Below are 22,160 nucleotides of genomic sequence, written 5' to 3'. Positions count from 1 at the left end.
TAGTCCAATACTCTAACCACTACAACATGCTGGCCTTCTGGGATTCACTATGCAATCCTATAATTGATTTACACTGGTTGGACAGGTATAGGGATGTTAACTATCTCCTTGTACCAAAGATACACCAACAAGAGCAAGCCACAGATGATGCTGGAAATATGGTTGGGGAGAAAGACTATACATTTGGATGTCTATGCTGATTTACAGATTTACATCATAACACTATGCCAGTGAAAGAAGATGAAAGACCAATTGGGTTTACAAGGTACTCTCATCCAAAAGAATAGTAATCTCTCACTTTTTAATTTGTGAGTACAACGTGTTCACATATGAGTATACCCTCTATAGTTTTTTGTGGGATTTTCGGGCTATGTGGCCATGTTCTAGGAGAGTTTCTTCCTGATGTTTCACCAGCATCTGTGGCTGGCATCTTCAGAGAATGCTTGCCTGGAAAGGAATTGGGTATATATATTGTGTGACCTGGAAAGGCAGGAGTGATTTGCAAGTGTATTGTTCTATTGCTAAAGGCAGGCCTCAGGGTGGGAGGATCCGCAGAAGAGGATTAGTGTCTGCTTGATTAGTGGTCATTTTCTGCTGGGAAACCCCTGACCCTGGGAGATTTCTCATTTGCATTTGTTGAGTCTTCCTCTTGCTATTTTTCAGGACTGGTAGCCAAACCTTGTTTACTTTAAGGGTTTCCTCTTTCCTGTTGAAATTGTCCAGGTGTTTGTGGATTTCAATGGCTTCCCTGTGCATCCGGACATGGTAGTGATTGGCCTGGTCCAGAATTTCAGTGTTTTCAAACAGTATTTTATGCCCAGGATGGTTTGTAACATGATCAAGATTCAACAAATGCAAGAGGAAGACTCAACAAATGCAAATGAGAAATCTCCCAGGGTCAGGGGTTTCCCAGCAGATAATGAGCAATAATCAAGCAGACACTAATCCTATTCTGCAGACCCTCCCACCCTGAGGCCTGCCAATATATATACCCAACTCCTTTCCAGGCAAGCATTCTCTGATGATGCCAGCCACAGATGCTGGTGAAATGTCAGGAAGAAACTCTTCTAGAACATGGCCACATAGCTTGAAAAACCCTCAAAAAACTATGGATGCTGGCCATCAAAGCCTTCGACTTCACATCAGTATACCCTCTGTTCTGTTACAATGAAAACAGTCAAAACTTTACATGTTTTGTAGCAGGACATACTTGGATGCAAATGCTTCTAAACTGGAAACAATATGTTAGAATGATAGAATAGACCCGTTGAAATCAATGGGGAGTAAGATCATAATGACTCCTGCATCACATGAATTTCAATGAGTTTCCTGTGATGAAATATGAATTTAAACCAGTTATTGCACCTCTGGCCAGCACATTCTGAAGGCTGCATTTGAGATCATAATGAGTGCAGTGGTGTTTAAAGATTTCTTGTTTCTGGGGACTACATATTAACATTTAAAAATTTTCACATCAGGAGTAAGTGTTGTCACCCATGTTTAGAAAGACAGCATGAGTTCCTATTCAATTTTCAATCCTAGTCAACTGTCTGAATTTTTCTCACAGTTTGCCATTCTGTCTTGAGAGAAATCAATGTAGAAATAGGTAAGAAGAGGTGGTAAATTATAGCAGCTATGAAAATGACCAACTCTTTCAACACTTGCCTGATCCAATTTTCTTCCTCTCAAGGGCCTTAATCAAAATAGCTCTGAGCACAGATGAAAAACTCTTCTCATATATCTGTCTCCATGTCAGCTTCACTGGAATTTATTATTTATCCTGAATCCCCTGTCCAGCTTTAGGGAGACGCCATGTGGTAATGCACAGCAGTGCAGGCTATATTTCATATTTAGAAGAACCAGAGATAAGAATTTTTTCATTCATTCCTTCACATAAGAGCCCTATTGGATCAAGCCAGCAGTCTGTCCAATCTGTCTGCTTTCTATAGAGCACACCATACATTGCCTTTGCTTTCTCTCCCACGATAAAGAGCTCTTCTCTGGTGCAGAGCATAAAACAAGCATACCTATACTGGGAATATTTCCCAGTGCCATCCCACTGATGTCCGCAGGAATATATACTGAGCATCTGACAGTTGTATGAAAGGGCACTCAAATGTGTTCCTATTTACTGACCATCTTTTGGAACAGACAAGACATCTGTGCTTTTTGCAGTTACATTTACTGGTGGAAATTGAGCAACTAAGATGTCCCCTATTGCTGCGTCTACAGTAATAAGTAAATAAATAATTTAAAAGCATTAGCTATAAAACATTGTTTTTAGGGTCATCAGAAGGGAGGGCACTGAGGGCTTTTCTAATGACTTTTCTTACAAAATAATTTTTAAAAAACACTTTAGTAAAGTGCTCATTAAAAATGTTAGGAAAATTTCATCTGCTAAATTTTGGCTTGAAGGGCAATAAATGGCACATAGCTCTGCCAGAATAGCATTGAAAGCTACTTTATTCCTCAGCCCATGTTCTTGATTTCCCCTTAATAATTGCATGTTATTAAGGCAATAATGTATCAGTTTTGTATATATTTAATTGTACTTTTTAATATTGTAAGCCACTCTGAGTCTGAGTTTTGGGGAAAGGGCAGGATATAAATCAATAAAATGATTATGATCATGATATACATCAGTTTCCAAATACAGTTTGCTATTTATAGCAAATAAACTGCTATTTACAAGCATCCTACTCTAGCTTGACAAGATGCTTTGACAAGATGCTTTGAATCTGGACAGTAATCTGAATTCTAAAGAAATCTCTAATTCCAACTGGTAAAGACTCAGTTAGCTATATATATGTACTGGTCTATGGAGAGGGATTGCCAGTTTAAAACCTCATAAAGCTGTCTGTAGTATCATGACATCACCATCCTTCTCAAAAAGAAAGCGCAGGCAATCATGCTCCTGTGGAATGCTTTATGGGGGGATAGAATAACCACAAGAATCCCTTGAAGACTGCCTATACTTAGACTTTTGGCATAAGCACATGCCCTTCCTGAGAGAGGTGGCATCTGGACCCTGTCAAGTGGTTCAGCTTTCACTCTCCCCCTCAGCAATTTGTTTCTCAGCATGTCTCTTTTTAGGGAATACAAAGCCACCCTTTTCACAGCAATGTTGTTTTCTTCTCAGATGGTTGTAGCTCAATGATAAATGCTTGCAAGAGAATAATTATTAGTAATCTGATAATTATTTGCAAGAGACAGAGAAGCAAATTTAGCAGGGTTGGGTACCCAGTTTTAACAAATATCAGCTGCCACAATTCATGCTTAACCAAAAAAAAAGGGGGGGGGGATTATAGTTTTTTTAAAAAAAAACATGGGGGAAATCAGACATGGACATCATTGAATGTCCACTTTTGGTTCAGAGCTTTTTCGGGAGAGGTCAGTCTTGGGCCAGTGTGAGAGAGCCAGCATTGTGTAGAGGTTTGAGTGTTGGACTACGACTCTAGAGACCAGGATTCGAATCCCTACTCAGTATTGCAAACCCACTGGGTGACCTTGAGCAAGTCACATTTTCTCAGCCTCAGAGGAAGGCAAAGGCAAACCCCCTCTAAACAAATCTCGACAAGAAAAACCCAGGATAGGTTCATCTTAGGATCCCACTATTTATGTCTCACTTTTTCTCAAGCACTGGGGATGCCATTAGCCAGCAAATAGCGGGGAGTAGAAAAGTGCATTTTGCCTATTCCTAGTGTAATGCCTAAGACAGATGGAGAATTTTTTGCTTATTTCTATTTTCTTCAAATCATTTGTTAGCAGAAGAGTCTGGCATGTTAAAGCTTTTGGGGCAATAGAAATTTGCATTATATCACTGGCCTGCAGCAACAAACATCATAGTGAAGATCATACAGTATTGTGAACCTCTGCATCCTTCCTTCATTTTCTAGGTGGCTTTGCATAGTAGGAGAGGAGGACTGTGGAGTGACAATGGGAATAAGTGATGTGAAAAGTCTTTGCAAACTGTGCAAGGTCGATTTGTAATAAGAAGGTCCCTGTGACACCATCTTTGTGCTTGAAAAAAGAACTTAAAAATAACACATTAAAAGGAACAACATGAAGGAGTAACATCCTTTTCCAATTTTTTTTACTATCATATTTGGAGGGGCTGCCTTTTAGTTGTTTTTAATTGCCCATTGTTTTAGAACTTTCTTTTAGTTTTAGGGTTTTTTAAAATTGGTTTTGGTCATGTTTTTAATATTTGGGGAGCCAACACGGGGTAGTGGTTTGAGTGTTGGACTAGGACTCTGGGACACCAGGGTTTAAATCCCTGCTCAGGATGAAAGCCTGTCAAGAAAAATAGAATAGGCAGTATCTCTGTCCACTCCCACATCCATCTTGTATTCAAAGAGAAGTTACCAGGCAATGGCTATTACTTCTGTGATTTTGACTCTGCTGGTATTTTTGTCTGCTTTCCTGTTCTAGAGAACCTGCCTGACATTGAACTACTGTTAGGGTTTTTCATTTTTATATAGTTCTTTTGGGTGTATGCAATTTTCCTGTTATGTATAGACCTCCACATCATCACAGTCTCAAACCTTGAGGTTTGTAACAGTTATAGCAACATAGCTCTTTGCAGTCCTTCTATGGCAGTCATAGTGGGCATCTTCTTGAGGACGACTTTAACTGGCAGGATGACCAAACTAACAACAGCTTCACCACCCATCTGAGGCTGCATCTGCATGGCAGAATTAATGCAATTTGCCACTGCTTTAATTGCCATGGATCAATGTTATGGAATCCTGGAATCTGTAGTTTTATGACATATTTCGCCTTTGTCAGAGTGCTCTGATGCCAGAGTTATCCACAAATCCCTTAATTCCATAGCATTGAGCCTTGGTAATTAAAGCAGTTTCAAACTGCATTAATTGTGCATTGCAGATGAAGCCACTAAGCAACAAAGACTTACATTGGTCTTTGCCTTAGATTTACATTCCATAAATGAAAATGTACAAGTTTCTGTGGTAAAACTAATTTGTGATAAGACCAATAAAAATCGACCCATTAGACTAACAAAAATAAAACTCCCAGCCATGGTGTGATCATGGACAAGTCACACTTTCTCAGCCTCAGAAGAAAGGAAGGGCAAATCCTCCCTAAACAAATCTTGCCAAGAAAACCTTGTACTGTAATCTTAGGCCAGGTAACCATAAATTAGAAATGACATGAAGGCACAGAACAACATTCAATGTTTTGGATGTTTTTATCCATAGCACATTGCCTTGGGGATGCTGGTGGACTGAAGGGCAATAAATAAAAAGTATTAGTTCTAAAATATTGTTTTTAGGGTCATCAGAGGGGAGGGCCTTTGCGGCTTTTGTAATGGATGTTCTTGAAAAATAAGAAATAAATTTAAAATTAAATTTTAGTTGTTAAGTGCTCATTAAAATACTAATATTAATATGAATGCAGCATGTTTTCAAAACAAGTAACTCACTTCAATATGTTAGTATGCAAAGGGTTCTTGTTAGCACCTTTGAGACTAACTGTTCTTTCTTTCAGTTAGTCTCAAAGGTGCTGCAAGATCCCTTTGCATACTGATTTTCCAGACTAACACAGCTATGTCTTTAAAATGTTAGGGGTTTTTTTAAGGTAGCATCCCAAGGTTTAGCTGCAAAAGACCACCTTTGGCACTATACATTTTTATTGCAGTGGAGATTGACACACACAGAATCTCTTTATGATGAGAGAGCTCTAGTCCCTGTTTTTTTCATTCCTTAAGCACTGCATAGCTATAAAAGAACCTGTTGGCTGAAGCTGGCAGGTTTATCGATCTATTTTATTGAATTTCTACCCCAACATTCTCCTAAGATGGGATTCAAGGTAGCTAGTGTCCTTCTTGTACTGAATTAAATTAGTCTCCTTTTTGTATTCATAATTTTGCACTTCTATTTCTGACAGACCTCTGCTCCCAAGACAGTAAAAATCTGGCTCTCTAAAAGGAACTAGACAAAACCCTTGCAAAAAGGAGATTATTCTGAGCATCTGAAGCACATACAAACTTGTAAAATCCAAAACAGAGATAAATAAACTTTAAAATATTTTTCTAGAGGTTTTTTTCTACTAGTAGTAATAGTAGTTCTGCATGTCATGCTGGTTTGTTCCTGTGGTTTTACTTGCTGTTCCTTTTTAATAACTGAAATTAGCTGGCATCCTGTTCTACTATGAAAATCAAATTGACGTTTGGCCATTATTTCCTACAGCCACCAGAGGTCACCCTTCCTAGAAGTACATATGTTGTGCAGGAATTATGTCTGCTTCAAGTTGATGGGGAGACACATCTGAAAGAATTGGCTACTGTTCAGTGCTGTTTACCAGCATGGAAAAGATCAGACACCTTTCATTCTTTTCTGTTCTTTCCCCCTTGCATCCCTGCTAGGTTCAAAGACCTTTGCAATTCAGGTGTCAAATATGTCGCTAAAATAAGATCCAGTTTGTTGCCAGTAAAAATGCAGTTCATCAATGTAAACTTTTTATTGTATTTTATGAGAGTTAAAATTCTTCATAGTTCCTCTTGGAAGACTCCTTGTTTTATTTATGTAGCCCTATACAGCTTTCAGCTAAACTTTATTTTCCAACCTGAACAAAATCCTTTCATCCACCATTCAAATATTTGATAGGGAAGAGTTTGATCGGGCATGGATTTGTGGGTAGAATCTTTTCACTTCCACCTTTGCCACACCTTGTTTCAGTCTGACAAAAATAGAGGGAAGAGAAAAGAAGAAGAAGATAATCGCATTTGTAAAAAAGTGACTTATCCCAGATGAGATACAGTCACGTCTCGGATGAAGAGCAGATATTATCACATTTAAATTGCCAGCAACAGTGGTGATTTAAATGTGGTAATATCTGCTCTTCATCCAAAATGCAACTGTATCCCATTTGGGATAAGACACTTTTTTAAATGTGATAAGACTCTCTCTCTCTCCAGCTCCCTCTTTCTCAGTGCTCTGAATCCAACAGGACCAAAACTAAAAAAATGAAAGGGGAAAGGGAATTTCCCCATCCTTCCCATATATATGTATTCTGTTTCTCTACCAAATGGCTTGGTCATTTAATAATGTTTGGGAAACTTTCAAGTTTTTTTTTTCTTATCTTGAGTGGACAAGAGGTTGTGCCTCAACTCTATTAAGCTAAAGTTATATACTAGGACATATTGAACAAGGAGATCCTCCTTCCACAATATCCATTGGAGTACATACACCCTCATAAACATAGGTTAGGCCAGCATTAGTGGCATCACTAGGGCTGGTGTCACCCAGTGCACTAACTCAAGGTATCACTTTCATGGAACCCCTGGGATGGTGGTGCAGATGGGCTGAAGGGTCTCACACCAGGGAATCATGATCCTGCCACAGCCATCCCCCCCAAACCAAGACAGCAAAGACAGGGCATCTTCCTGAGCAAGAGTAGTTTTTTTAAATTACAAAATAGCTCCATCCTCAAGGAAAAGAGAGTCACAGCAAATAGCCCACCCTGGCAAGGGACTCCCCACACCCCTCTAGTAATGTTACTAGCCAGCATATGTCACCAACAGGATTCTCTCTGACTACACAAAGTCACAAATGAGTTTTGAATGTTTGCAAATGACCCTTTGTTCATTCTTCAGTAAAAAAGAAATACAGCAGGTAGCATCTACAGAACAAATAATTAGTGTTGCAGCCTCTTTACCTCCACTGGTGCTTTAGACTGTTAACATAAGGGGGAAAATCACCAAACTTTTATGCAAAGCACAGTTTATTTTCTATTGGGGTGACTGAGGAAATATTACAGGATTACTACAGTTTTCAAACAACTTCAGGGCTCAGAGGACATATGCATTTTGCATACATTCTTGGCTTCAGACCTGAAGTGAAATTACTCTTCACTTTCTATTACCACCTGGCAAAAAGAAAAAAAGAAAAATAATGTTAGGAAGACAATGTGGAGTTGCAGCCACCATATTGTGCAAATTAGATAATTGGCCCTAATTCTGTGGCTTGCTTGCATAAACAAGCAAAGCCTTATCTGCAAGGACAGGTGTGCTGCCTCACCCCACTTTCTTTTAAAACAAATCCTGAAAGGTAATATGGATCACTGTAGGAAGGGCATGGCGTTTCTGATCCTCTCTTTACACTAGCTAGTACATCTTTAGTTTCCTCTTAGGTCTTCACTGGGAAACTACTGCTTAATAGCTTTGGAATAAGCCAAGATCTGAAGATGTGTTTTAAATGTTGAGCACATACCTGGCCTCTTCCATTGTTTCCCCAAATTTAGAATGACCTTCATTTTAACCTGGTTGCAGTACTAGCTAAAATATTGAGATAAAGTGAGGAGAGGTCATCATCATTTTTGCATCAACAGCAACATTTCAGACACTCTCCTAAGACTGGAGATGGGCTTGAACCTGTGCAGAGATTACACAGGGACAAAGATTATGTGGGTCAGGACTGTGTTTGTGCACACATAAAGCAGATGAGCATAATCCCACTTCCTCGATACGTGTTCATGTGAAGAGGGCTTAAATGGGCATCATCCTTGTACCTTTGAGCAAAGGCAAGACTACCTATTGGGGAAGTGGTGAAATGTTCAAACTGGTTGTCCAAGATAATGACTTTAACTTCTCAAAGAGGCAACAGTAGAAGCTTCGAGTGAGAGCTTTGCAGTCACATATGGCTGCTTAATTAGCAGAAAACAGTAGAGTAAGGCTTTGCAGAATCTCTTGCCTATATGTTAGTTCCTATTGGAGCCATACTCTTTCCCTGCCTGCCTAATTTCATTAATTTCACTGATACTGAAACTGCACAAAATCTGAACCTGAACTGTTTCCAGACTGTTTCTAACCTGAACCTGAATTGGCATATTGTTTCTTCCTCTCTAAGCAATGCTTTTAATGGAAGACACTAACTCCCAGGTTAATGGAAGACACTAACTCCCACTAGGATTTTCTGTTCCTTTCCATTCACTGCTGCAGCAGCTATCCATAAATACAATTAAATCCTCTAGCTAGCATAAATTGTTTGCCATCAGATATGATGTGTCACTTACCTTTGTACTAGAAATTTCTCTGCTCTTTGCTCGAAGCTTATTGACCTGAGACTCAGCAATATCAGCCCTTTCCTCAGCCTCTTCCAGCTCATGCTGTGCCTTCCTGTATTTGGAGAGGTGAACGTTGGCCTGTTCATCCTGTACCCAAGGAGGAACCACACAGAAAATACTCAGCAAAAAAAAACAAGTTACATTTCTGTCTCTAGTGTCAAAGCTGGGACATTTCCCCCCAAATAAAAACATAATGTGTAAATAACTCACAGACTCCTCTGCTTGTCTCTTATAGGATTTGACCTTCAGTTGAAGCTTATCCACCAAATCCTGTAACCTGATCACATTTTTCCTATCCTCTTCACCCTAGAAAAGTGGGCAGCACATTAATCAATATATATGTTTTCCAAGGAAACAAAGACCTGGGAGACAGGTTGCCTGCTTGTTTTCTTACCTGGAAAGACAACTCTTTGACTCTCCGTTCATATTTGCGAATACCTTTTATGGCTTCTGTAGCTCGCTTTTGCTCTCCTTCTAGTTCAGATTCTAGTTCTCGAATCTAAGAAGTCAAGTGATAAATGATGTGACTCAGCAAATCTGAAATAGGAGCTTCACAGTTATGGAGAATTCTGAAGTGTGGCACCAGCCTTCACCCCCAGTGTTTACCCTGGCTTCCATCTTCTGTATCTGTTTCTTCCCCCCTTTCAGGGCAAGCTGTTCTGCCTCATCTAGGCGTAGCTGCAGGTCCTTCACTGTCTGATCCAGATTCTTTTTCATTCTTTCCAGGTGAGCACTTGTGTCTTGCTCTTTTTTCAACTCCTCTGCCATCATGGCCGCCTTGAAACAGAAAAAATATGTTCAGATCAAAAGCTATAAATACTAGTGCACAAAAAGCAAAGAACAACAGCTCAGTAGAGTTTGGGAGGACAATGTGGGATCCTCAGAAAGAACCTGTCCTAATCAACTATGGCTTTGTCTGCATGGGTCAAATAAACTGACCTTCTGTTGCCCTCTTAATAGGGAGTCCAGATTACATAGGACCCAATCTCCAAGTTTGGTGCAAGCAATCCAGACAATGTCCAGTTCATTCAGCACCAAACCTGGGATATACCCCTCTTAAAATAGAATGGAAAAAACTTTCCTGTTTGCTCCTAATCTTCCCAGAAGAGCCAGAACCCTTTCTTCTAATGCCAGGTGACCATTTAAAATGCTTCCCACTGTGCCACCTGGTGCAGCTTCCACCGCCACACATCACTCACTCTGAAGTCAAAATGAGCCTCCCAGCCATGTGACTGATGCTAGGCACATCACTCTGACCTTGGAGCAAGTAACCCACCATGGCCACCATGACACATTTTAAACAGCCACCCAGAATGGGGAAGGGGGGCAGGTAATGGAGAGAGGTTGAGGCAGCTTTGAGGCCATGATATTTTGGGCTGCTCCCAGAGTATCCTAACTCATGCTGACACCACGTCAATGAGTAACTCTTTTCAATGAGGGAATTTACAACTAATCAAGATTCTCTCTTGTTATATGAGCATAGAAACATCTATAAATTTTTCCTGACAATGGAGATTATCAGATGGGCACAAAGTAGATTGCTCCCACCCTTAATCCATGGTATTTGTGTGATCAGGGGGGGAAGATTATCACCCTCCACACATGCTTATCCTGTTCTTTTCCCATCCATAAAGGGTAATGGACCCATCATTTGGTATGCATTACTCTGCATTTTTAGAGTGCAGAAACTTCCATAATGCGAAATGATGGGTCCATTACCCTTTATGGATGGGAGAAGAACAGGATAGGTGCACATTTTCCTGCTAGATTTGTTACTTGCAGTTTGGCTTGGCTTGTGATGGGGTGCCTTGACTTCTGGTCTTTTTCTGCAGGGGAATACACTTCTTCTATTGTCATGTGCCCGTGCCCTCACTAATATGAGATAAAGGGGGAGTGGCAATTGCTAAAAAGGTAAATTGCTAAAAGATAAAATAAATGAAGTCCTTACATCTGTGATTGCTTTCTTTGCTTTCTCTTCTGCATTTCTGGCTTCTTTAATGGCATCTTCCACTTCACTTTGAAGTTGAGAAATATCCACTTCCAGCTTCTTCTTTGTGTTAATGAGACTAGTATTCTAAAGGAGAGACAATGAAGATAGAGTTGTGCCTTTTTAGGTAGCAGCTTCTAGCAATTATCAAAAAATGATTCCTCCCAAATTTAGAGGCAGGATACGTCTAGTTACCAGGACCTGAGACAAAAGTCCTAGATAGCTAGCTCTACTATATACTGCTTTTGAGTTTCCCAGGAGCATCTTGGCTGGCTGCTGTTGGGACACAGAATGCCAGAATGATTTAATCCATCTTGCCCAGTTCTATATTGTTACAGCAACAGCTGTAGTCTATACCTGTGTGTGGAGGAGCTGCACACGCTCAGTGGCATCCAGAAGCTCCTGTTCAGCCATTTTCCTGCCCCTCTCTGTCTGTTCCAGAGCTGCTCGAAGCTCCTCAATCTCAGCCTGCATCAGGTTAGCTCTGCGCTCAACCATGGCCAATTGCTCTTTTAGATCTTCTTGGCCTCTGAGGGCATCATCCAAATGTAGTTGTGTGTCCTAAAAAGAAAAAAAATACATTTCTTAGTAGGATGCACTGTTAGAGTGATAATATTTACCATTCATATAAAGGACTGATTGATGAGTAAGTACTTTGAGCTGTCCTTGGACATTCCTGAGGTGTTTCTGTGTCTCTGCAGCCAGGCGGTTGGCATGGCTGAGCTGGATTTCCATTTCATTCAAATCCCCCTCCATCTTCTTCTTAATGCGTATGGCCTCATTCCTGCTCCGAATTTCTGAATCTAAAGCAGTTTGCATTGTTTCCACTGTTCTTATGTGGTTCCTCTTCAGCTGATCAATTTCTTCATCTTTCTCAGCAATCTTTCTATCAATCTCAGATTTCACCTGAGTCAACTCCAGCTGAATGCGAAGGATTTTGGCCTCCTCATGTTCAAGAGCTGCCTATTGAAAAAACATTGGATAATGAATGAATGCATTAATGTTTGGTTTGAAGAAACCAATAGTTCTTGATTTTTTCTGATCTTATGAGAAAGTAGAAGTTACTTTGATAAACACCTGCTAATGTGTTAACAGGAAAGTGAAAAATCATGGTAGGATTTGCTAAAGAAGAGTAGCCATGATTTGAGAAAGGAGAATTGCATACTCACATTGGTCTTTTGCTTCAGCTAAGGTGATGGGACTACATAGCATAGACCTACTATGCTGTTCAGCCCATCCGCAAAGCAAAGGGTCTGGCCCAATTGGATACTGTGTTCTTTGTAGTCAGCCCCAGTGTACTTGAGCATCTCCACTACTTCCCTCACAAAAGACCCATGCAAATACATAATTAACGGTTATTTATATTTCCTTTCCCAGCCCTTCTTAACATCTTACCTCTGCTTCCTCTAGAGCCATCTGCATGTCAGATTTTTCCACTTCTACTTGCTTCTTGGCCTTCTCAAGTTCATGAATATATTTGCTGTTTTGAGCAATTTGTTCTGTAAGATCAGCTATTTCCTCTGGAAACATTAAAAACATCCACATAAATAGCTGGAAAAATGGGTTCCAGAAGAGTGGAATGCTTCTGGAATTACTCCAGCCAGTATCATATATACACACGCAACAATCCATTGCAAACAAACAGGCATAACCAAAGCTTAGATTGATGCTTTTTTCTGTGAGCTTGGGAAAGATCTGTTCTTCCTCACAAGTCCTGTTAATAAAGCATGTTTTGCATGAAACATACCAAACACACCCAAACATAGCATGTAACCCATAACAAGCACAGACATAATCAGAAACAAATCCAATGAACATAAAATACTGTTGTTGTTTTTTAACAGTCCGAGGAAATTCTACTTTTTAGGATCCTGCACTGGAAATGTGGGATACAAATAAATAATAAATGATGTCAGATCTACCCATTATGATCACCATGTTTAAACATTAGACCATAGAAGCAGATTCCTAGCGAACTGTTCACATGGATAAAAACCCAATGTGTGAAATTTAATTGGTCTATTGTTGTTTTCAATATTTGTAGGAATCCTTCTGACATTTCTAAAAAGATAGGCTGCTGCCACACTGCAGAATTAATGCAATTTGACACTGCTTTTAACGGTCATGGCTTCATCCTATATAACCCTGGGATTTGTAGGTTACTATGGCACCAACGCTCTTTGACAGAGAAAGCTAAATAGATCACAAAACTACAAATCCCAGAATCCCATAGCACTGAACCATAGCAATTAAAATGGCGTCAAACTGCATTAATTCTACAGTACAGATCCAATCAGAGTCATTAGAGGCATCAGATTACTCTTGCCATCTGACAGCATGAGGTTGAGTACATGCAGCAACCATACAATTCTGTGTCCTAATATAATCTTAAAGTCTATACAGTTAGAAAGTGACTAAACAACCTGTATTCCTGCCTTAGGGATCTCCTAAATTTTGGCACATACAAAGTAAAGTCAAGGTGGGTAGCTGTTAAGCTGGAAAAACTTTTCATGGCATGGAAGTGCTGTGCTGGGGGATTTTTGTTTGTCATGTCATTGGCTAAAGAAACAAAGAAAAGTTATCACATTTTGTTTACTTCTGGGCTCCTTGCTTTTGCTGGAGTCAAAACATCAACAAATGGAAAGGAGGCCAAGTAGGACACTTACGCTGTAAATTCTTGTTTTCTCGCTTGATCGTTTCCAGCTGGTCTAATGTTTCCTCATAGGCATTCTTCATTTTGAAGAGTTCAGTACCCAAGGAGCGTGACTCCTTTAAGGCAGCTTCCAGCTCTGACTGGCTCTCTTCATACTTGGTCTTCCATTCTGCCAAAATCTTAAAATCCCATGTATTTGAGTTAGTTTACCGACATAAATAATGTTTCCTACTACTTATCTGCATATACAGGTTGAGTCTCCCTTAGCCAAAATGCTTGCGACCAGAAGTGATTTGGATTTCAGATTATTATTATTATTATTATTATTATTATTGGTTTTGAAATAATGTCAAGTATATAATATCTTGGAGATAGCATCCTAGCCTAAACATAAAGTTAATTACTGTCTGTATTATATGAAAACAATGTTTATTTGCATATGTATTTTCTTTGCTTAAAAAAAGACAAAGGCAAAATATTCTGATGCCTTGTTCCCACTATTGTTTAAACCAGATCGTGATTCGGTACGATCTGGTTTAAACAAGCATGGTTCTCACTTAATCCGAATCGCTGAAGCGATTTGGAAAGGGAGGGCTATGCTTTTGACCCATTTAACCCACATGAAAAAGACACTGTTTTTTTTGCTGGTCTTTTGGGCTGAATCAATTTATTTAGAAATAAATCGATTCAGCCCAAGTGGGAACCAGGTGGATTCGTATCTGCCCCGGCCTCTCTGCCCATGGCCTGCCTTCTCCATCCTCAGCCTTCCTTGTCTGCCCCCAGACTTCTCCATCCTTGGCCTGCCTTCCACCGCCCCCACCTCCGGATCCCAGCCTGCTTTCTCCATCCTTGGCCTGCCTTCCGCCGCCCCCACCTCCAGATCCCAGCCTGCTTTCTCCATCCTTGGCCTGCCTTCTCCGCCCCCAGCCTTAGTGGGGCTGGAGCACTTGAGGCTGGGATTTGGAGGTAGGGGGTGGTGGAATGTAGGCCAAGGATGGAGAAGGCAGGCTGCCTTCTTCAGGGCCTGCTCCGAAGTGAAGAATTGGGGCAAACAGTTTGAACCAGCTCACAGATGAACCGATTCATCAATTTGGAGCAGGCACCCGAATTATCCGATAAGTGGGAATAACCCCTTAGTAGCATATCTGACCTCATGCTCTTAGCAACATTTCTGGATATCATTCAGGGAAGCTTTGTGTGTTGCTTCTCTGCTCCCTAGTTTTCTCTGTGAGAGGCATAACAATAAACAAAACAAAATGGGGGACACCTCTGTCTGATAAAACCATACATAATGGCCATCACCAACACACACATAATGGCCATGCCCCTCCCAGAAACAGTCTGTTTTTCCTTTCCTCCAGGTTCTAGACACTTTTATGTTTACAACAGAAGATGAAGGCATAATATCCCTCGATCACAGTATTTTCAAGATTGTCATGTCTCATAGCACAATGCAGCTGCTTTACTCAAAGAGGCTTAGGTAGGATTCCCAAGATATCTCTCATTTAGATACTGGGAAACCATTCAGGAACACTATATCAGCTTTCTTGAGTTCCACAATTAAAGAAAGGTGTAATATTCTAATAAATGTACAAAATAACCATTACAGACCAAAGATCCTAAAACAGGACATACAGATAGTCCAAAATCATGTTAAATATTCTGCTTTTTCAATGCATGTTTCCCACACTTTCAGCTGTGAGTCCCTTAGTAATTCAGGGGCTGTGCAAACAGTCCTGAAGGAGCGGCCTCCAGCCACCCCTTCTTCAGCCAGATCGGGGATGTGGCATCCACACACCACAGCTGTAATCTGGCCTTTCCAGGCATAAAAAGGAGCCGCATAAAGCAGCTCCTTTCCACACCCTGGAAAGGGTGTGATAGCTATGGTGCCGCAGCTATATGGCACTCCTTTGGTGCTGCATTGTGCAGACGCAGCACCAGAGAAGAGCCGTGATGCCATGTGCTGTGTGGTGCAGGGTGTGGTGTCACGGAGTCCTGGGGGCAGAGCCGGGGCATTCTTTGTGTAGATGCTACGCCCCAACTCTGCCCCCAGGCTGGCCCAAAGTGCCAGTTTGCACAGGGCCTTTAATTCCTCAATGATATATAAGCAGGGTTAAATCTGGCCTATACTAGGGAGTCTAAACAATTTCACTTACATTTAAATAAAAAAACTATTGAGGGAAAACTCACTTTCGCAAATTATACCAGACATAATTTGTTTCCGGGCACAATTCAAAGTGCTGGTTAGGTTCTATATGGCTTAGGTTCTATATGGCTTAGTCTCCGATATGGCTTAGGTTCCAATTATTTGAAGAACCATCTCTCCCCATATGAACCTGCCAGAACGCTATGATCTTCAGGGGAAGGTTTTCTCTTGGTCTTGCCAAGATCACAGGATCGCTTCATGAGAACACAAGAAAGAGCCTTCTTGGTGGCTGCTCCCACCCTCTGGAACATCCTTCCATGGGAAGCTAGGATGACCCCCTCCCTGCTTGCCTTTTACTGCCAAGCTAAGACATTTTTATTTAAATAGGCCTTCAACATATAATCATACCAGGGTGGGTTTTATGGAATATGAGTCATATCTTGAGTCATGTGCTTTAACTTTTTATATGTTTATGCAATTTTATAATGTTTTTAGTTGATTTTAACTGTTTTAAATTTTATTGTAATTTTTTTATTTTTTATTTTTTTAAATAATCTTTATTCAATTTTTTAATTAAAAAACACATCGTTACACAAATAAAAAAGACACAAATGAAGAAGCATTTCATCAATATACCAAATATGTAATATTTTTTAAAAAGTGTTTTTATCTGTCAGCTGCCATGGGTCCCTTCTGGGAGAAAGGCAGCATACAAATGAAATAAATAAGTCATGTTATCTTTTATACATACATACATACATAAAATATAACAGTGCCATACGTGAAGTACATTATGGCTTCAGCCTTCAAATCTGGGCTAGGCTGTAGGTGGCTAGAGAATGGGCTTTTAAAGATAGGTACAAGTGAGAATAAGGTTCAGAAGTCAGTGGCCATTCCTATTTGGAGTGTGAAATATCATTATCTCTCTCACTTTTGCTGGCTTGGAATGGAATGAAGTTTGTTTTCTACCCTCCCTGTCATCGAGTGGCCTATATAAGAAGTGGAACTGGTCAATACATACCTTGTCAAAATTTCTTTGTTTCTTGTCTAGAGCAGCTGCTTGGGCATTTGCCCTCTCCACATCCACCATCATGTCTTCCACTTCGCACTGCAACCTCTGCTTCGTTTTCTCCAGGGAAGCACACTTGGAATTGACAGCCTCAACTTGTTCTTCAGCTTCTTGAAGCCGCTGAGCTAGCTTTTTTCTTAAAGAAGATAGTAACAGTTTTTTGTAGTTTTTTGTGGATTTTTCGGGCTATGTGGCCATGTTCTAGAAGAGTTTATTCCTGAAAATAATGTTTGTTGTTATGTGCCTCCAAGTCATTTTTTAAAAAACTTATGGCAACTCCATGCCAAAAAGACAGAGAAGCCTCAGTGGATGACAGATGACACTCTTTAGCTAGTTCAGGATAGATGGGAAACTAAAGGTGACAAAAATAGAGTCATAACTCTAAATGCAATTATTTGGTGACTTGTGCACAGGGACAAGAACCACTGTATCATCAATACAGAGAAACAGAAGATGATTTTTTTTACAAAAGGGAGAACAAGAGACCTCTTCCACAAGATTTGAGAAACCAAGAGGAAATTTAAACTAAGGGTGAGAATGCTCTATGATGAGCAAGGGAAGACATTACATGACCAAGTAGAAATTTTAAAGCTGACAGAAAATATATACAGAAGAACTGTATAAAAGGTATGAAAGAACAACAAATGTATTTAAGGGAGAACCATTTGAAGATGAACCTACAATTTTAGAAAGTGAAATGGCTAGCTGTTTAATCTGTATGTTGAACATATCATACATAAAGCAGAATTAGACTCAGAGGAAGGAAGTATAAAAATTAGAAGAACATCAATAATTTAAGATATGAAAATGACCACTAGCAGAATGTATAAAGGCTTGGAATAATTACTAAACAAAGCCAAGGAAGAAAGAGATGATTTTTATAATTTTTAAGTAGATTATTAAGATATTGAAATATTTCAAGATTTTCCATACCTTAGCTCAGTCATTAATCAGAATGGAGACTACAGTCCAGAAATCAGAAGAAGACTCAGACTTGGAAGGGCAGCTATGAAGGAACTAGAAAAGGTCCTGATGTGTAAAGATATATCAGTGAATACTAATGTTATTAGTCTATGCCATCACATTTCCAATTTCTATGTATGGTTGGGAAAGCTGGACAGTAAAGAAAGCTGATAAGAAGAAAATCAACTCGTTACTGGAGAAGATACAGATATTATGGATTACTAAAAATAAAAATAAAATGGTCCTAGAACAGTTCAAGCCTGAACTCTCTCTAGAAACCAGGATGACTAAGTGAGGCTGTAGTACTTTGGACATATCATGAGAAGAAAAGACTCACTAGAAAAGACAATAATGCTTGGGAAGGTAGAAAGCAGTAGGAAAAGAAGAAGACTGTATTGCAGAAAGAAGCCACAGCCCTGAGTCTGCAAGACCTGAGCAAGGCTGTTAATGACAGGATGATTTGGAGGTGTCTCATTCATAGAGTTGCCTTAAATCGAAACTGACTTGATGGAAGTTAACAACAACAAATGTGTGAAAATAGCTGTAAACTGGCCACTTCCCACCCCAGCACTTACTTGGCCTCTTCTAGTTCTTCTGTGCGTTGAATGGCATCTGTTTCATATTTGGTTCTCCACTGGGCAACCTCGCTGTTGGCTTTGGATAGGGCCCTCTGGAGCTCACTCTTGGCTTCTTGCTCTTCTTCATATTGTTCCCGGAGCAAATCACAGTCATGGCGGGCAGATTGCAAGGCATGGGCCAAAGCATTCTTTGCCTAAGAATTAATAGTACAACATGCTTCTATTTGTATCTAAAACCAGCTGGTAACACTTCTCCTCCTGTTCACGTGGGATAATCTTTACAACTTCTCTACAGTAACAGATTATGCTTCTGCAGAGGTTTTGTGTCATGCTTCACCATTGTCCAGGCTCACTATGGATGGTGGAAACTGGAGTTTAAAACATCTGGAGAGCTATTTGTTTTCCAACCCCTTTACATTAGAATAACATTATAGTAAATACCAGTTTGACATTCTTTTCTTATTACATTTGTTCTCACACTAGTGCTTTGGCAATGCATGGTTGCATGATCTGTTTTCTACACTGCCAAACACAACCTTCTGGGAGGAAGGGTGGGAACAAGTGATCATGACTACCCACCACCTCCCAAAGCTGGCTGCTGTGTACATAGCAGCTGCCTTCGGGAAGCAGTGGGCATCACAATCACTCCTTCTTCCCATCCCAAAGTACAGGATTGCTGTGTGCATATTCACACAGCAGCCCTGTGCAAATGATCATGGCTGCCAACCACCTCCCAAAGCCAGCTACTGTGTGAATGTGTGCACACAGCAGCCAGCTTCAGGAAACTGTTGGCCACAATCACTGCAAGTGGGAAGGGGCCTATTGGCAGATTTTGCCCATAGGTTAAAAGGTATGCTACAGTAATGAATGGAATGCAAAACATCAGCAGGATGGACACAACACCATTTGGTAAGTACTGAACAAAATAGCTTTGTTAAAATTCCCCTTTTCTCACCTCCATAAATTCCTAAAAATCTGTATAAAGCAGAAGATAGATTCTTCCTGCAGCTCAAGCAAATTCCACTACTTGAGCCATTCCTGACTGCCTATTCTAAGCATTTGGATTCTGTGAACAAATTACGTCGGCGGGTTACAGACCGGTCTGCACTCGCCCCTTTCCCCGATGTATCAGGGCTTCAGCTGCCAGACCGGCAGCCGCTGAGTCCCCGATCCGCCACTTTCCGGGCTGCGGGGAAGTGGCAAAAGGCCGCTTCCCCGCAGTCTGGAAAGGGGTGTCCTTGGGGCTTCAAGCCCCAAGGACACCCCGCAGCAGCGAGGAGGAGGAGAAAGGGGCTGCTTGGCCCCTTTCTCCTTTGCGCCACTGGGCGCAGCCATGTGAAGGCTGCGCCCAGCGGTGCAAACCAGGAAGGAGCTCCGAAACGGAGCTCCTTCCTGCTCCGCGCTAAGGGCGCACTAAGCGCCCTGTCACGGAGCGACGTCACGTCCGCGCCGCCCCATATAGAGGTGGCGTGGTTGTGACGTCGTCATGGCGGCAGCCGTGTGGAATGGCCACTGCCATTTTGTGCGCGCAGAGCGCGCTCTAGGGTTAGGGGGTGCGGAAGCACCGCTCCTTCCTAACCCTAGTACGCGCTCCACGCGTACTATATGGCCCGTCTGTAATGGGCCGTCGTCTATAAAACAGCAAATTCATTGCTCTAATATGTGGGCTATCCGACTGTGCAATGCAAGCTACTACCACAGTTAATATCTTTTTCTACAGCATTAATAGTTATATTTGGAATATGCAGTAGTGAGCTGGCATTCAGCAGATGCAAGAGAAATTAAAAGCTGAAGAAATAATCACATTAGGAACACACCCATAGTCATGAATTATTCCCACTGAGTTCAAACGGATTCCCTTCCACCCCATGTGCCTCATATCTACAGAGGTGTGGATAGAACTGAAGGATAAAGGCTGTAGACCTGGCCTGCTGACAGATGACATGTTTATGTCACTTGATTTAGGCATGGTTTCGTCTGATCAAGAACAGGATTCCATGCATGCTATACTAGAATAGGAAAAGCTCACAAAACATGTCCAAAGTGTTGAAAATGTATTTTAAAAAATTCTGGTGGTGATTAATCCTTTGTAATAAGGCAACAATAATCTTCAATAGTCTACATTGATGAATACCTTGGTCTCTTCCTCTAGCTGCCTCTTCAGTTCTTCAATTTGTTGGGTGAATGCTTGCTTACTTCTGGAAAGCTGAGATATTATGCTGTCCTTCTCCTCAATTTGACGTGCCAGTTCACCTTTGACCAAAGAAAATTAAGAATTTAATTTTCTCCTTATTGAGTTTGGTATGTATGAAATATTATTGTTGCTGTTCATATAATGTTACATGTGATGGCATAAATAATAGAGGTACAGTAAATCACAGAGTGAACATCCTGTTATTCATATGTCCATGACAGTTGTTTCCCCAAACACTTTTCTTTTCACATATATTCTGATGGTCCAATTTGATCTGCCTCTCTAGTGCGTCTCAGATTGCTTCCCACCTGTCCTATGCTTGAGTCAGCATGTGTGCCAGGAACCAGATGGTTAGAATACAAGGGCAGTTAACTCAGTCCAGGTCAGTCACAAAGTATCCAGCAGGATGAAGAGAGAAGCAAGAGTGGTGTTTGAAGGGGTGACATATAGAAGATGGAGCAAACTTGTTTTCTGCTGCTCGAGAGAATAGGACATGGAATAATGGATACAAGATACAGGAAAAGAAATTCCACCTAAACATTAGGAGGAACTTCCTGACAGTAAGAGCTGTTCAACAGTGGAACACACTCCTTCCTCGGAGTGTAGTGGAGTCTCCTTTCTTGGAGGTCTTTAAACAGAGGCTGGATGGCCATCTGTCGGGAGTGTATTGAATGTGTGTTCCTGCATGGAGGGGGTTGGATTGGATGGCCCTTGTGGTCTCTTCCAACACTATGGTTCTGTTATTCTATGATCAAATAAAGATCCTATGTTTCATACATTCTCCTCTTACTCTAAAAGGACAAGAACAAAAGCTTTCCTGAAAATAAATTTCCTAATATAAAAGCCCAGAATTCTAGACATATTTCCAGGGTGGTATTTCAATTTATTCTGAATGTGCTCAGTGCAATTTCATAGACATGAGACTGGGCGAGGCAAGAAAGAATATGTGGGGTGGGAGAATCTCCTATATATCCTATATCTAAGAAATGTTGCATCTTCTCCCTGGGAAGATACATATTATCAAAATGTGAAGACATTTTCATTTTTTCCTTTGTTTCACTATGGAGACGTATGGTATGTCCCCAAGTTGAAAGTTGCACCAGAAGTGTTAACTGAAAAAATGTAGGTCACACATATTTACACTGGCTTTCCTTTTCTGTAACATGCCTATGCTCCCAGACAAACTCTCTTCCTTAATATAAACTCACATATTCAAGGAAGGGCTGATCCATTGAATTTACAATACATATTGTGTTAAATACTAGCATAAATTAAACCTTGGAAGTGTAAAGCCAGAATCATGTGTTCATCATTTAGCTTTACTTGTTATTTCAGCAACAAGATTATCATTCAGCTTTCTCTGTTATTTCAGCCAGATGACAAACTGGTGGCCTAAATCCTACTCTCCCAATAATTTTGATACCTTCTTCTCTCAAACACCAGATTATAATCTTTCAGTCCTCAAGCAGCTGAATTTTAGCCCACA

At 40.6% G+C, this 22,160-nt stretch overlaps 1 protein-coding gene and 1 long non-coding RNA gene across 4 annotated transcripts in view; one reads left to right on the top strand and one right to left on the bottom strand.

Annotated features, from left to right (window-relative positions):
* Window positions 1-22,160, top strand: part of LOC149322102 (uncharacterized) — a 64,744-nt gene that overhangs the window by 6,002 nt on the left and 36,582 nt on the right. The window lies entirely within an intron of this gene.
* Window positions 7,719-22,160, bottom strand: part of LOC149322103 (myosin-3) — a 45,841-nt gene continuing 31,399 nt past the window's right edge. For both annotated transcript variants that reach the window (XM_089534679.1, XM_089534688.1), the window contains exons 28-40: window positions 20,615-20,733; window positions 18,478-18,674; window positions 16,892-17,075; window positions 13,738-13,903; window positions 12,467-12,591; window positions 11,726-12,034; window positions 11,429-11,632; window positions 11,033-11,158; window positions 9,691-9,861; window positions 9,479-9,583; window positions 9,295-9,390; window positions 9,034-9,171; window positions 7,719-7,887 (exon numbers count right to left, since the gene is read on the bottom strand). In XM_089534679.1, the coding sequence (XP_089390805.1) occupies window positions 7,864-7,887; window positions 9,034-9,171; window positions 9,295-9,390; window positions 9,479-9,583; window positions 9,691-9,861; window positions 11,033-11,158; window positions 11,429-11,632; window positions 11,726-12,034; window positions 12,467-12,591; window positions 13,738-13,903; window positions 16,892-17,075; window positions 18,478-18,674; window positions 20,615-20,733 (1,964 nt within the window). In that variant the 3' untranslated portion in view covers window positions 7,719-7,863. The remainder of the gene's footprint in view (window positions 7,888-9,033; window positions 9,172-9,294; window positions 9,391-9,478; window positions 9,584-9,690; window positions 9,862-11,032; window positions 11,159-11,428; window positions 11,633-11,725; window positions 12,035-12,466; window positions 12,592-13,737; window positions 13,904-16,891; window positions 17,076-18,477; window positions 18,675-20,614; window positions 20,734-22,160) is intronic.

This window comes from Sceloporus occidentalis, unplaced genomic scaffold (genome assembly GCF_023333645.1).
Source record: "Sceloporus occidentalis isolate IW3139 unplaced genomic scaffold, rSceOcc1.0.p SCAF_1, whole genome shotgun sequence".
Lineage (NCBI taxonomy): Eukaryota > Metazoa > Chordata > Lepidosauria > Squamata > Phrynosomatidae > Sceloporus > Sceloporus occidentalis.
Note: the sequence above shows the minus strand (reverse complement) of the source record. Positions and strands in the feature narration are given on the sequence as shown.